General features: G+C 54.4%; 1 protein-coding gene across 2 annotated transcripts in view; it reads right to left on the bottom strand.

The window, feature by feature from the left end:
* Positions 1–2,992: 2,992 nt before the first annotated feature.
* TRIM62 (tripartite motif containing 62) overlaps positions 2,993–16,322 on the bottom strand; it is a 28,734-nt gene continuing 15,404 nt past the window's right edge. Inside the window, exons 3-6 of one of the 2 annotated variants that reach the window (XR_004908637.2) lie at positions 14,907–15,163; positions 14,033–14,148; positions 4,656–5,311; positions 2,993–4,175 (exon numbers count right to left, since the gene is read on the bottom strand). Coding sequence is in view for 1 of the 2 variants with exons in the window: in XM_036065255.2 (XP_035921148.1) it covers positions 4,761–5,311; positions 14,033–14,148; positions 14,907–15,163 (924 nt within the window). In the remaining variant the exon portion in view is untranslated. Of the gene's footprint in view, positions 5,312–14,032; positions 14,149–14,906; positions 15,164–16,322 lie in introns of both variants that reach the window. The other variant, XM_036065255.2, reaches the window with a different exon arrangement.

Genomic DNA, 16,322 nt, shown 5'->3' with positions numbered 1-16,322 from the left:
CCATGTCGTGTCACCAGCAGCCTGTGTCGGGCTGTTGGGGGCGGGGGGGGGGGGGAATGAGGGCTGAAGGCTGGGCCAGAGCGACAATTGCATTGGCCAGGTACACGGGAGCCACCGCCACGTCTAGTTGGGTCTGTGCCCACACAGTAACAGCTGCTCGTGCTGCCCAAATGTCATAAGAACACCCCTCCTTCTTCCTGTCCCCCCTATAAACTTTCACCTTCCTGCTTGGTGTGGTGCCTGAAATCCCACCACTAGTCACTCTTTTGGGAATGGCTCCTATTATGAATGTGCATACGGTGGGAAGGGGACGGCATCTCAGGTGATAAGCCAGTTACCCTGAGGGACACAGGAGGGTGTGTTTTGATGGAGGAAGGAAAGGGACAGAGGAGGACATTTCAGGAGTGTAACAGAGGAAGAGGGAGGGTGAAGGGGGTGGGCTGTGCCTCCTGACTGTATTTCTCTTTCTTTCTGTATCTGTTTCTGCTCTGCTTCCCATCACCCCGTCTTTGGGGGTGGTTCAGGATTCCCGGAGAGACAGAGTAGAATCATGGGTGTCCCAGAGTAAGGAGAAATAACCACGCCCTGGTGGGCAATTATGATTCAGCACCTTGGCCAGCACCCACCACCCCCCACCACGCCTCTTCAAGCCCCCTTCATTTAAGCCTCTGACATGGCCCTTTGCAACTGACCTCTTGGTGGAGTGTTTCGGGACGGTGAACAGAGTCAGGACCCCGGCAGGATGAGAGGAAGCCAGGAATATTGCCCAGGTGGGAGCGGTCAGCCTCCTGGAACGACCTCTCCAGCTGAGCTCTGTGCTGCCGAGAGACCTTATCTCTGTTGTTTTCTATTCCTGCCGCCACCCCAGAGAGAAAGACCCAGAGCTAATGGCCTTGTTAGGTTCTGAGCAGGACAAACCCTGCATTAGACTTACAGAATCCTGGACAATCAGAGCCAGAACCTTGGCAATCAATTAACTGAATCCCTAGCCCCTCCCCAAAAGAGATGGGGACACTGAGGCCCAGGGAGAGAAAGGCACCTGCTTAGGGTCACATAGTACCTTCTTGAGTCTACCCCTGACCCTGAGAGACACATGAGTCTTGGCTCGAAGTTGAGACTTGACTCACAGTTGCACAAATGCACAATGGTGTGGAGGGAGGGTTAAGGTCCCACTTTGAATCCCAGGGGGACCCAGTTCTGGTTTCTGCTGCCTGTCACTGAAGTAGTCCTCAAAGTTGAGAAGCATTCCCAGGGAGGTCCAGTGAAGAGTTTGGCTTTAGCTTTGGATGGGCCTGGGTCTGATTTCCAGCTCTGTTGAGTACTGTTTGCGGGTCCCCTGGGAGGTGATGTTTCTCCACTCAAACACTGAGAAAATGATACCAACCTCCCAGGCTTGTCTTGATGTTAGATAAGTACCAGCACTTTGTCTGCTGACCGCAAACTGGGATCCAAATAGGGATACAGTTCTCTCCTGCTCTGGGTAAGGTCTTTGCTGATCCCTCTTCCTCCCCCAGACTGTAATGCCTTTGCCTCCCCTCTTTGCTTGCCTGTGTTAAACAGGGGATTCCTGGTATCAGCCTGACAACCCCAGATTCTTCCATTCAGGAATTTTTTGGAAACTTCATGCCTTTGGAGATGCCCTGATTTCCCAGAGTCCTGAGTTGGGTGTGCAAATTTGGCCCCTATAGTTACTCCCAGACACTGGGAAATGGGAAGTGGATACTGGAATGTGGCCAGCACTTCTTGGACCTCGTGCTGAGGCTGAGTGGGGGAAGGGTAGGAAGGACTGTGGAGGGGGTGCTTCTCCCCCAGAAGAGAGATCCATTGAGCAAAGATGGAGGGGCATGGCTTTGGGGGAGCCACAGAGATTTGAGAGCCTCAGGTGGGGTAGGGGGCTTGGGGATACTCTAGTCTCAAAATCACCTCCCCCCAAACTGGGTGCTCTCCATCAACCAATCAGAGACCTTTCCCTCTTTTCCTGCTAATTTCCCCAATCTTTGTTCATGCCCCTCTTTCTAGAACCTCAAACAATTCAGTGACTATGGTGACTCCCTCTCTGCTCTCCCTAGTTCCAGGTATAAGTGAAGAGGTCTGAGGCCTCGGGGGGCATTCAGTGTGACCTCCCTCATTTGCAGGTAAGGAGATGAGGAGAGGGGCTTCAGGGTACAGAAAGAGTCAACACAGAACTAAGACGAGGCTCAGGACTCCTGTTTCCCAGGTTGCTGTGCTGTGCAGCTGTGGGGCCCCAGGGCCTTGCCACTTACAGTGTGCACGGCTCATCTGTCCATATTCAGGCCCCCGCCTGACTCCTGGCCAGACTCCTTCCCCACCAGTCAGAGGTAGGATGGACCGCCTTCTCTACAGCAGACCTGGGGACATTACTGGCCGAGGTGGTCCCACTCTCCACACAAGGTCTAAGGACGAAGATAGACTCCTTAGGGTCAGACTCCTTAGGGCACTGACTCTGGGAGGCAGCTGGAGTGAGAGGCAGGACTTCCCTAAGTGCACTGCACTTTGCAGCTTACCAATAGATCATGAGATGGGTGTTATTATCCCCATTTTCCTTGTGGAAAACTGAGGCCCAGAGAGGTTAAGTCATTTCTCTAAAGTCATACAGTAACGGAGCCTGGGTTCAAGCCCAGGTTTGTGGAATTCAGGAGACCATGACACTGTCTCGTGAGCTCCCCTTTGCTCCCAAGGCTACCACTCACCCCTCTTCCAGGCAGACTGCCAGTCTTCCCTGACTAGTAAGTTGTAATGTAAGTGCTGGCTTTAGAACTTAGTTCTAATCCAAGCTTTGCCCCTTACCGGCGTGGGACATGGGACTGTGGGTATGTCACATCTTCTCTCTGAGCCTCATTTTCTACCTCTGTAAAATGGGCATAATATTACGTACTCAGTAGGGCTGCTTTGTGGATTAGCCATGTTAATATACGTATACTGCCTGGGAGAGAAAAGGTGGGCCTTTTTCAAAATAAATGGAACTGACCACTGACATTCTGTAACTTTAATTTAATACAAATTCATCATAACTCATAAAATGGGCAACATTTAAAATAAAAATACTGCTGGGGGTGGCCCAGATTCTGGTAGATGTAGGGGCGGGGTGAGATTGAGGATTCCTCCCGCCTGAGAGGGATGCCAATGGGCAGCAGTTGCGAGGGGAGCCCCCCAAGTTCAGCGAGTCTGGCTCCTTTGGGATGAGTGTGGTCAGGGACCCCATGAGCTCCAAATCTAGGCTCTGGCTGAGAAAGCAAAGCTGAGGCTTGAGACATTTCGGCCACGCCTGCAGATCCACCTCCTGGGGCTGTCACCCCTGGGCAGGGCCAGAGCCAGGGAGCAGGACAGCTGGAGGCTCTGCTGCTTCAAGGCCAAGACCTGGAGGTGAACCCCTGTGCACCGGCTTGTGCGGCATCTGCTCTCACTTCCCTCTGCGCCCTTTTTGTGTGGCTGGGCCTGGAAAGAAGAATCCATTTCCCAGACACCCTTGCTGCCAAAGTTCTGGGCCGGGTTTGTGTTTCCCCAACAGTGCCCCTCATCCAGATTGGGATTTGGGAATTAAATTGAGTGGGAGAGAGGCGGGCCTCATGACATCCATTTGCTGGCATGGCCAGAAGGGGAGGGAGCACAGCTCTGTGGTCCTCGGCTTCCTGATTCGGTGGCTTCCTGCAGATGGGAGCAGCGTTTCTGATCAGGACAGGCATGATGAATCTGGCGGCTGGGAGTTATTCCTGGAAATCTAGCAGAGTCTGCTCCTCCAGTCCTTCCAATGATTCTGCAAAGCCATCAAGGATGTGATAATAAATCCTGTCTAATTAAACCAGCTAAAACAGCTCTTGTTATCTGCAACAGGATCCGAATGGAGACAGATGCCAAGCCTGATGGGAGGTCCCAGCCAACAGCCTGTCCCAGTGCTCAGGTCCTGAACGAGACGCCGCTCCCTGCACCCTAGTCTGGTCACAGAGGCCTGGTTGGACCCTTATCCAAGCTTCTGGGGACCTCCATCACCCAGTGATGCTTGGCCTGCAGCTGCCTTTAGGCTACTGGTCTCTGCGTCGGGCCCGGGGCGTGCCGTCATCCTGCTTTTCCACCCGTGGGCTGGAAGGTGGTGCCACAGTGACTGTAACGTGGGCTCATTGACTGGTGCCTCCCACAGGTCACAACATCATCTCTACCTGCAGGTCAGTGGGAAAAACAGGAACCATAAAGCTCTTGGTCTGGAGGTAGAAGGGTTCTCGGGCAACCCCTAGGACCAGCTACTGCCTGGGTCCACTGTGGGCTGGGGTCAAGGGTAACATGGCCCATGGCTTAGCGAGGGGCAAGTCTTAGACGTGGGAGCATGAGAGGGTTCCTGTGTATCTTTCGGGCTGCCGAATGCTGGCAACACTCTGACACATCCTGAGATCAGGGCGCGTGGGCAGGAGGGAGACATAGGGAGGTGGTCCCCCTGCCCCCCACCCCCAGAGGATGGGGATGAGGGCTGGGCAGAGGCTGCCCCGAGGAGAAGCCACATCACATCCTTGGACCAAAGCTGCCTCCCCATCAAGGTCAGAACTACAGGACATCAATGCTGATAGAGTTTACGAATCATGGAGCACGACCTCCATTTTATAGACGGGAAACGGAGGCTGAAGGGTAAACAAGCAGTTTGAGACCTCACGGTGGCCACGCTGGACCGGAGTCCAGGCCTCTCCTCCCCTGGGCCGCGCTCCTGTGGGTGGCCGCGGCGCAGGCGGCGTCTGGGGGCTCCCCCCGCCGCCCTAGATGCGCACGGTATTGATCCTCAACGGCTGCACGTTCTTGCCATTGGCATGGCTCTGCCCGGGGCTGAAGTAGGAGCAGAGCTTGCCCGGGAACTTCTCGCGGAAAGTGTAGAGCCAGGACATGTCGTCGGCGTTGTAGAAGATGAGCAGGCCCTGATCGTAGTCCAGGAACACGCCCACCTTGTCAAGCTTGTCGCGGACGTTGAGCCGGGTCCAGGGCTCGGTGCAGGCGCTGTACTGGTTGCCGTCGTGCATGACGATGCAGTAGAAGCCGCGGCTGGGCTGGATCTGGATGCTGCCCTTGCGGCTGGCCGCCTCGTGGGCCAGCCCGATCACCCACTGGGTCTTCTCCGCCACCACCACCTCCCAGTAGTGGACGCCGCTGCTGAAGGCCTCGGAGCCCAGCACCGACACCTCCACGTCGAAGCGCTTCGGCGAGTCCTGCAGCGGCTGTGGGTGCAGGTTGCCATAGGCCACGATGGTGCAGTCGTCGGACAGGATCAGGCGCTGGTGGGCAGTGCCCGGGTCCAAGGTCAGGGCGGCGGGCACTGCAGGGGACGGAGGAGGGAGAGGAGGTGAGTGGAGAGAAGGCTGTGGACCCACTCTGCCGTCCTCCCTGAGGGCCGCGTTCTGGTTGGTCCCCAGGAGGCTGTGTGATGCTGAATGCTAGCCTGCCCTCTCTGGTCCTCAGCTCCCTCCTCTGTAAAATGGAAGGGTGATGCCCAAGGTCCTTCCAGATTTAAACCTGGCTGCAGCAGAGCAGGGACTGTGACTGCCTGGGGTACGGAACATAGTGGGTGCCCCACAAAAGTTTGTTTGGTAAACCGCAATGAAATCCAGAATTAGGGAACTTCAAAGCTGAGAGAGCTTGAAGATTATCCAAGTGCTGGTAATCACCCTGGTGGGGATAAGGACACGTGTGGGGGTGTTTGGGTTTCTCAATAGATGGGATCCGTGCATCTAAACGCCCTGAATGAAATGCACAGGGCAGTCCCGCGACCCCCTTGCCACCCAGAAATTTCCAAATGCTCAACCAGACATTCATTTCATTCATGAAAAACTTTTTTACAATGACCTAAAATTACATCTTAACTCCATTTTATGTACGAACAGGATATAATTTTTGTACAGTTTTAATACACTGAGTAGTTTGGAACACTACTACCATGGAAACTGAGGGGAGACTGAATTTGTGTTGTTTAGAACTTCATTGAGAATTGTTCACTTTTGGGGAAAATACATCTGTTAAGAAAAATGCCACTGACTCATAAAATCTACCTGTTTGGGGCCACATTTGAGGCAGAATGGTGTTTTACCTATGGTGTGAACACCTGACTACTTCATTATGTTTGCCAGTGTGGCTATATTGAGCACCAAAGATTGATATGTGCAATATTTTCTTATAAATCATTTCCATGTATTTTTCCTTTATATTATCATCAGAATGTGGATATATACAATTTCAAGTACATATATATATATATATATATATATATATACACACACACACACACATATATATAATATTATCTTTCAGACATTACAAATTATTTGTTAGGAAATGTAGGTGACAGGTCTGAAAGAGCCGTAAACCATTAATTCTGAGCCAACTCTTCCATTTGACAGATGGGGAAAATGAGACCCAGAGAGGACAGGGGACTAATCTCAGGTCACCCAGCACCTAGTGGCAGAGTGAGGACTAATCAAGGCCATGTGCAATCTGGCCCCAGCCCTCTCCTCCAACCTCCCTGTCACATGCCGCCCAACCTCACTCAGCCCCAAAGCCTCCACTCAGACTGTTCCTCCATTGACTCCTGTCTGCTTGCTGTAATCACCCCTGCATGTGGCTCGGCCCATCCTCTGGGAAGCCTTCTTAGTTGCCCAGCAGGTGTGCTCACTCTTTCTTCTGAGCTTCCTTAACTTCGTGTCCTCTCCTGATTCTATAAGGGGTACAGTCTCCTGCGCCCACATCTTACGCCCATTTGCACCAGGAGGGCAAGGGCTGTGTACCATCCAACTAGGCTCTCCTTCGTGTGCCTGGTGCCCAGCACAGAGCCAGGCATGGTGAAGGTTTCCAGAAAGGCTCACCAAATTACACTGACCCTGTTTGTGTTGCTCTCGGGCAGGCAGCACAGCTGGGTCATCCTGCTCTGGGCTGGCCACGCTGGCTTAGCAGGTCTGGCTCTCAGAGTCTCTGTTTACTCTTTCCTCCGTGAGGGAGCGAATGTTCAGCCAGAAGATGAGAGAACCTGGAAGTGGCCCTCCTGAGCCTGGATGACCATTTCCAGGCCAGAGCGAGACAGAGGCGAAGAAGGGTGAGGAGAAGGAATCCTGCCTGAAGAAGCAAAGGATTTCTTCATGCTGCTCTCTGGCCCTTCCCTTATCTGGGGGAGCAGAAGCATGATTCCACTTGGCTGCAGCATTACCCCCTACCTCTGTCACCCCTGTTGGCTGCATGCGTGCACAGAAATAAAGCACCTCAGCGGTGGCAACTGGCCCCAACAGGGAGCAGGAACCAGTTTCTGCACTGCGCTCCTGTTCACACACCCACTAACAACGCTCACCGTTGACTTATATCAGGCTCCTTCCACGAGCTCTGTTAGGAGTCAATTTAGTTTTGCATTTTACATTCTCCTTTCCTGTTCTCAGAACTCAGAGGGCTGAATGGGAAAAATTAGGCCTATGAATAGAGGGGTCAATGGAAACACAGCTCTCTATCCAGAGACACTGAAGAGGGGGAGCAATGAGAAGGAAGACACTGGATCAGTGGCTGAATGTTCCACCCTGTTGTCCGAGTGGTCACAGTGCAGCCTGCCGGAACCAGAAGCTCCTGCCACATGGAATGTGGGAATCCCCACAGTGGCGTCGGGAGGTGAGAGCTGGAGGGAAGTGTAGGAAGTGTGTGTGAAGCGGAGGCTAGGGAAGCAAGAAGAATCTAATTAGATACAGACGGGCCACTCCTACTGGCTGTGGAATATGGGTCACACTCAGGCGTCTGTGGCAGGGGGCAGAGCAGGCACAAAGCCAAGGTGTGGGCAGCGCCGTCCTGAGTGCCACGCGGGAACCCGGGGTGCTCAGGATGACTGAGGAGGTCAGCAACAGGCAGAAACTGCAGCGCGGGGCAGAAGGACAGGGGCTGGAGGGTGGGGTCGGGGTGCTCAGCCCCAGACTCTTAAGCCTCATGGAGGGCCACGTGGCCACTTCCAGTGCCACCGATGAGTGGGGAGGGCGCTCGAGGAGGCAGCCAAGTGGGATCTCAGTGGCTCTGAGATTGGGCCCACAGAGATGAGGCTGCAGTACAGAGGAAATCCTGACCGCACTAAGAGCCAGCTCCTGGGCGTGGACCCTCACTGCTTTGAAGCGCAGGGGACTGGGTAAGGGGAGGGCCCGCCACTCATTGGGTGGGCCTGGGGGCGGAGTCTGCTGGTCATTGGACAGCGCTGGCAGCGGAGGCGGGACCAGGGGGTGGGGCCCGGTAACTGGGTTCTGGGCCCAACCTCCCAGGGGCAGGGCTAGGGGAGGGGCCCGGTGTTCTTATTAGGCACAGGGTGTGGCCTGCTTCTTAAGAGGCTTTGATACCCCCAAAGGGTAGGCTGGGGTCCACCTCCAGGGTCTCCCATCTCATCATAAATAGAGGTTCTGTCTTCCCAGGCCCCCTTCCCACCCTTCGTGAGGCTAGGGGTGGCAGAAGTAACAGTCTTCAGACCAGAGAGAGACCCAGAAGGAGACATGGCAACACCTTTTCCCCCTCTGAGATGTCAGTCGCTGGATGGGGACTGGCAGTCCCTCTACCCAGCCTTTATCCGTGGGAGAGCTGCCAAACCCCAGCGAAACAAACCAGTCCCCTGGGGCTCACTATGTTACAGCTCAGAGCTCTTTTCTAGGTCCAGAGACACTGTTATATAAAAACAAAAAGCAGCTGTTGAAGCAGCCCGTCTGGTCTCCAGGTGTTTTCTCTGTCCATTTAAGCCTGAGACCTCGAGGTCAAAGGCATTGAGGGAGGGACATGGACAGTCTGCTGGCCATCGTCAACCCACCCCACATGGCCCAGGTAGCAGAGAAACCCCCTAGTCCAGCACCATCGCTTGGCAGTCGGTGGCTGGTGCCTCTCTGTTTCCAAGGACAGTGGCTCAACCCTTCAAAGCCTGACAGGACAGGAGATACTACCAGCTCTTACAAAATCTGCTGCCTCAGGCTTCCCACCTATTTAGGCCCTCCGGGTCATCGTGCTCACACCCACTAGCTCTTGGGAACGCTGCAGCAGCCCCAGGAGTGCAAATCACCGTACCATTTGTCAGAAGAGGAAACTGAGGCTCCAGGGACACTTCTTGGAGTTAAGTGGCCTGCCCGAGCTGCCACTCGGGGTGGAAGTACAGTTGGAACTTGAGCTAAGGTCTTTTCACACCACATTCTTTCCTTAATGTGGCCCCAGAAAGCCTGCTCAGCAAGACTGAGGAACCATCTGATGAGTCATGACCATCATCATCATAAGCAGGTATCACGTACTTACTAAGTTCCAGGATTATTATTACAAATAGATCATTTTATTTCATTCTTTATACCTACCCTGGGAGATCAATCACATCTTCCCCATCCCTGTTTTACAGAGGAGAAAACTGGCTCAGAGAGGGCAGTGATTTGCCCTGGGGTACACAGCTAGGAGGCGAACACCCTGGAAGCCGAAATGATTGGAATGAGGCGAGTAGGGGGAAGGAGCGAGCAGCCCAGGGGAGGGAGGTGGCAGAAGCACAGAAGGCAGTGTCTGGTGTCCTCAGGTCTGGCTGAGGAGGAAGTTTGTGCTGGGGGGCTGGAACAATCTGGCCGGGCGGTTGGGGGAGGGTTTCCAATGTCAGCTGAAGGGTGGGACAGGAGGTGGGTGGTGGCAGAGACTGGAGGTTCGGAAGCAAGGGGAGTGACCAGTGCTAAATGGAGTTCTCAGGTGACCCAATAGGAAGCCCTTGCTGGAAGCCCGGCAGGCAGGAAGCGGCTAGAATCCAGGGGCTAGGTCCCTGGGGGCGCCTGCCCCTCCCATCTGGACATAAAGGGCCTTGGTGCCAGAGTGACTTCACAGGCCCTACAGACAAAGGAAGGGGCCTGGCTAAGCAGGTCACTGTTCTCTGAACTCCCCAGGGACCTGTGTCCTTGGCCGGGGAGGTTCAGGGCACACACTACTGCTCCCTCAGCCCCTCTTCCACAGACAGTTTTCTCTGGGCCAGTGGTTCTCAACTGGGGCAATTTGCCTCGCAGGGGTCATTGGGCGATGTCTGGAGACATTTTGGGGTGTCAGAACTGGGGAGGGGGGCATCTAGTTGGGTAAAGACCAGGAATGCTGCTACACACCCTACCATGCACAGGACAGCCCCCTACAACAAGGAATTATCCAGCCTCAAAGGTCAATAGAAACCCTGCCCTGGAGCAACCAGCAAGTTCCCACATCCATGAGCTCACTTGCAAGGGACTTGAGAAGGGACTAGCATCCTGATTTTACAGAGGAGGAAACTGAGGCTCAGAGGAGAAAATGACTTGTTCAAGGATGTGTGGCAAGTTCCATTCAAAACTATTTACTGAGTACTTACTTTATGACACTATTCCAGTATCAGAACTGAGCCTAGCACTCATTCATTTCTTTATTTACTTATCAACAAACATTTGCTGTGTGGGCTTCTAGGGATATAGAGTGATGAATTAGACCCAGCCCTGACCTCTCAGAGCTCATGGCCTAGTGAGACAGACAGCTACACAGACATTGACAAAACAGTGAGACCAGGAAAGCCCAGGGCTACCTAAAGAAATCCTGGAAGGCTTCTCAGAGGAGGTGTTTGTAAACTAGGATGTGAAGGGGAGTAGGCGTTTGTCATCAAAGACTGAGGTTTGTGGAGAGGGTTGTAGGCAAAGGGAGCAGCATGTGTGCAAGTGGAGGAGGAAGAATACGGCTCATTTAAGACCTGGAGATGGATCAATGTCGCTGAGTATTATGGGGGCGGGGGAGGGGGAGGATGAGAGAAGGGCAGGGCCCAGGTCTTGTAGGACCTTGACTGTCAGACTGAGGCACCTGGAGTGCCTCTCTGAGCTGTGACAAGGATCCAGCTGGTGGCAGCTGAGACAAAGAGAGCTCCTGAGACCATCTGCCTGAGGGGCTTCCCTGGGTCAGCAGCTGGGGACGTGCTTCTTGCCTCCTTGAGTTATTCTGCTTCACCCACATGTGGCCTTCCCCCTGCTGGGCCCCAGGGTGGCGGTCCCTCCAAGTCTAGGAGCACAGAGAGGCGAGGAGTACCCCAAGAGGACAGCCCAGAGTCCCACCCAGTCTGCTGGAAAACGGGTCCTTCCCCAAACTGCTGCCCCTTTTGGCAACGAGGGCACAGATCCAGATTTAAGAGTACTAGGCGCTGTCCCTTCGCTTCTGGGAAATTGGTAATGATGTATCAGATGGGGCCTTCAGTCACCTACGGGGGAGCCCCATCTCTGTCCAGCATTCACGCCCCCAGTGATGTCTTCTGCCCTCTCCATCCCTCCCTGGAAGGCCCCATCATGAACATCCTGGGATCCCTCACACTCCTGCCCTCCCCATGACCTTTGCCCATGCAGTTCCCCACACCAGGGACAATCTGGAGGCCCCACCAGGCCCCACCCTTCCCCAAGTTGCAAAAGCCTCAGCCTTCAGTGCTCAGTTCAAACATCATCTGTTGAGGGCTTCTCCTGGTCCCTGCCCTGCCCCGCCCCATCCAGAGCCTCCTGTTTCCCCCTCGGGGTTTCCACAGCCCTGTGTGAGTCCCTCGTCATAGCTTGTCCCACTGGGCTGTCAAGGTCTGGGAGGGTCTGTTTGCCCATCTGTTTCTCCTGACCCCTGAAAATGCTTGGAGGGACTTTCAGTGTCTGTGGGTCGAAAGAATGAATCCAGGCACGGGGACAGAGCTCTGACTGCTGTGTGACTATGGGAAATCAGTGAGCCTCTCTGAGCCTCAGTCTCCCACGCTGTCTTCTTGGGTTGGCGTGAGGACAGAGGATGCCTGGTTGGCTTAGTAGGTAAGGGCCCAGGCTCTGGGCTCTGAGAGGTCTGAGTGCAAATCCTGGCTGTAGCACTTTCAGGTTGTGATCATGGACAAGTTCCTAACGGTTCTGTGCCTCTTTCCTCAACTGAAGAAATGAGGATAATAGTGCCTACCTCTTAGGGAGAATTCCCCTTTATAGCCTTGTCTCACCTTTAAAGGACATGGTGCCTTTGTAGGTTGTATGATTTCGGGTCCCAGGGTCTACTCCCTCCACTAGAAACCTGTTCAGACCTTCTCCTCTCTCTGCAAACCGCCCATCAACTCCTCTTGCCCATCCTCATCTCAGTCGGCAACCTTGCTTCCTACCTCACTGGGAAAGGGGAGGCCATCAGAAGAGAATCCTCTCAAGCTCCCACCCCTGCCCATTTACTCCCCCTCCTCTGGGCTCCCAAAGATGAGCTGTCTGGGCTCCCAGCAGAGGCCGCAGCAGACCCCCCTCCTGGCCGTCTCCCCGGCCACTCTCTCTGCCCTTCGCCCTCAGCTCTACCCTCCTTCCACTGGGTCTTTCCCATCACCCACAAATAGACTGTTACTTCTTTCACCTTCAACGGCCTCTGCCACCTTCTCTCTCCGTCCCTTAAATCAAACGCCTGCCTTAGAAATAGAAAGCACTGTCTCCACTCACTGTCTCCACTCGCTCTCCTCCCACTTGCTCTTGGCTGGCCTCCTATCCAGCTTACGCCCCTGCGGCTCCACTAAGCTCTTGTCACCGAAGACCTGCATGTTGCTGGAGAACAGTCAGTTCGGGTTCTCCCACCTGGCCTAGTGGCCTTTGCTGCCCTCAGCCACTCTCCCTACTTGGCTTCCGGGACATACCCGGGTTCCCCGCCCCACTTCTCTGGCTGCTCCTTCTCGGTCCCCTTGGCTGGGTCTCCCTCCTGTCCCTACGATCTGGGAGTGCCCCAGGGCTTCAAAGTTGAGAGCAGCCCTGTCTCTCTTCTTTCACTTCCTAGGTGATGTCATCCAGGCTCATTAAATACAGTCTACACGCTGACATCGCCGGCCCTGACACTTGTCCTCCACAGTACTAGTCATCCCATCTGCCTCACTTAGACATCTCATCCGTATGGCAGACCTCACGTGCTTACAGTTCTGCCCTTCCGGGCACCTCGGCCTGCATCATTGTAGTTTCCTTGTCTTCTTTCTCTCACACTCGAGAACTGATTCATTAGCAAATCCTGTTGGCTCTCCCTTCAAAGTATATCCTAAATCTGATCACTTCTCTCTACCTCCACTGCCATCACCCTACTCCAAGCCACCATCGCTCGCCTGGAGTATTGTGGAAACCTCCTAACCAGTGTCCCAGCCTCCACCCTTCATCCACTTCGGTCTGTTCTCAACCTGGCAGCGAGAGGGAGCCTCGAGGAACTTAAGCGCATGCCACTGCATGTCCCCAAGCCCTCCAATGGCTCCCATCTCACTCAGCATGAAATCTGAGTGAAACTTGATTTCAAGTTCTCACACTGGCCCGTAGGCCCTCAGGGTCTGGCCACTGCCACCTCCATGACCTCCTCACCTTCTACTCTCTTCCACTCTAGCCACACCAGCCTCCTCCCTGTTCCTTGAATATGCCAGGCTTGCTCCTGCCTCAGGGCCTTTGCACTTGCTATCCCCACTGCGAGGGACACTCTTCCCTCAGAAACCTGCATGGATCACTCTCCTTCTTCCTTCAGGCCTTTACTTCTATGCTTCCTTACCGGTGAGATCCTTTAACTGGGCCTTCTACCTAAAATCACTCTCTGACCTAACATCCCCTAGCTCCCTTCCTTATCTTTTATCTTTCTCTAATCAACTATGGATTTCACTTATTAATTTCATTTTCTCTCTCCCTATGATGTAAGATCCATGAGGGCAGGGACTTTTGCCTGTTTTGCTCACTGCTATATCTCCAATACCTAGAATAGTGCATGCTGTGATATGTGTTGTAGGATGGATGAATGAACTGCCCAAGGCCTCAGTCTCTTCATCTGGAGAATGGACATACTAATGGCCTTATGATGGCTGTATGAGGATTCACTGAGCTGAGTGATCATGCGGGTGCCCAGCACAGGTCCTAGAAGACAGCAGGTGCTCAGCAAGAAACTCTCCTCCTCCCTCTGCCCTGCCCCCATGCTGTATTCAGAGCAGGCAGCTGGGTGGGGACATAGCCCCCTAGCTCCTGCCCATGTTAACCCTTGCCTCTTCCTGGGTGCTCTCAGGGATGGGCAGGAAGGGCCTTACCTGGGTGGATGTCCTGGAACAGGGACTTCCAGATGGTGTACTGCAAGGGGCCCGTGTACTTGGAGGTTGGGAAGTCTTCATAAGTCAGATTGGTCTCATGGATTTTCCCTTTAAGCCTGGAAGGAAAGCAGGACAGCAGGTTGCATTGGGGGCTGGAGTTTGGTCCCAACACTGGGGGCCCTACAGCCACCTTCGGGGCAGCTGACGAAGGGCGAGGTCACGTATGTCGAGTCTGCCAGCCCCAGAGTCAAGTGTCTGCTTATGCCACTTCCTCCATCTCTAGCCTCATTTTCCTCAACTTTAAAATGGGTACTGAGATAGCACCTGCCTTCCAGGCTTGTTGTGAGGATGACACGGCGTCATGTACGTAAAACGCTTACCACAGTGCTTGGCTCACGGTCAACGCCGAATACATGATGTTAGCTATCAGGCTTGATCATCAACAGACCAATAATGAAGGGTTATTATGAAAGGTGGCTCTGGGACCAGAGAGACATGCAGCTGAATCCTGGCTCTGCCAAACACTAGATGAGGGGCCTTGGCCAAGTGATCTAGCTTCTCTGTGCCTGTTCCTACAGGTGTGAAATGGGGATGGCGGCAGTAACTTGTCTCCAAGGGCGCTAAGAAGATTATAATAATGTAAATATTATTTACTACCTACAATATCAATGTTATAAACAATATATGTTTGAAATATAAATAACGTTGCCCTCTAAGTAATATTCTATATGATTCTGCTTATTATACAGAGAACAACTCTAAAGCAGAAAGCCTCGTTAGCCCAGACTCTGGCACACGGCCCATGTCCCAGAACTGTGTGACGAGGATGGGGCTGACTGCGTCCTCCGCGAGCCACCCCCCGCGCCTCACTTACCGCTCCGACAGCGAGGCCACCCCGGCCAGGAAGGTGTGGCGGTCGGTCTCGGCCAGCCGCTCCTGCAGGATCTGGGCCCCCTCCTGCACCTTGCGCAGCTGCTGGCTGTAACGCTGGACTTTCTGCTCGATGTCCGTGAGCGTGCGCGCCGTGTCGGCCTCCAACTCCTCCAGCATCGCTTTCTGCCGCTCACGCAGCAGCCGGTGCAGCCGCTCGAACGCCTCCCCAATGGTGGTCCGCAAGCTTTTGGTGGAAGACTGCGGGGACAGTCATCAGGGGTTAGGCCAGGGGGAGCGGATGGGGGAGAGAGGAAAGGTGGGGGAGGGGCACATGGAAGAGCTCGGTGGCAGGACCGGCTGGCATCGCCCCGGACAGCACATGATTCCAGGCGCCCTTTAGGAAACCCACTGAGGCTTGAACTAGAGGGGCTGTGGCTTGAAAGACATCTGGGGGCAGCCTCTTCAGCCCTGGTGCCCGACGGGCTGGCTGGAGGGACAGAGCAGACAAAGGTGTGAGGATGATGCCCAGCTTTCTGGCTTGGGGGTGGGAGGGACAGGGAAGCTGGGGGAGACGGGGTGGGCGGGGAGAAGAGGCTGAGGTCAGTCCAGGATACAGTGAGGTCTTTATTTGTAAAAAAAGAAAAAAATCACTCGTGGGGCTCAAGCAAAGACGACAAGGAGATCACAGATATCAGAGAGCTTTATAAACCGCAAGGTGCTGGGCAAACCTTGGTGGTCACCCGCCCTGTCCTGCCGCCCTTGAGACCCTCCCCAAGCCCAGAAATCAGAGCTGGATGTTAAAGCCATGATCACAGGAGACAAGACTGGACTTGCCTACTTGCGGGCACTGCCGGGCCCAGGAGGGGCCTGCGTGGCGAAGGGCACAGGCTTCAGTGAGAATCCTGGCTCTGGGTCTCTAGCTGTGGCAACCTCAGTCGCCTAATGTCTCTGAGCCTGTTTTCTTATCTGTGAGAGGAGTAGCACAACCACGGCGCAGGGGTCTGGGGAAGATTAAGCGGGGGCGTGTTCGCAAAAGGCATGGCATTGTTTGAGGTGCGGAGAAAGAGCCTGATTACTGAGAGATGGCTTCTGAGCTGGGGCCTGCAGGACAGGCAGCAAGTCAACGGGGGATGCGGGGAGCAGCGCACGGCGGGACAAGACGGGGTACAGAAGTGTGGCCAGGCTGCAGCAGTGTGCGGGACCTGCCTCTGTAATTTTACTTTGTGGGATTCTGGCTGGGAGTTCACAGAGTCAGAGACCCCGCTGTGTTCAGTGCCCAGGGCTCTGTGGGAGGCTTGACAAAGGCTCAATTAGGGCCAGTTCCCTCCTGTCGCCGCGGCAGGAAGAACTGCTGGCAGCGGGCCAGCCTCCCCGCGCATGCCCACCCAGAGCGCCAGGCAGACAAAGGGGGTGGAGG

This window comes from Halichoerus grypus, chromosome 5 (assembly GCF_964656455.1).
Source record: "Halichoerus grypus chromosome 5, mHalGry1.hap1.1, whole genome shotgun sequence".
NCBI lineage: Eukaryota > Metazoa > Chordata > Mammalia > Carnivora > Phocidae > Halichoerus > Halichoerus grypus.
This window is presented reverse-complemented; position numbering and strand designations above follow the sequence as displayed.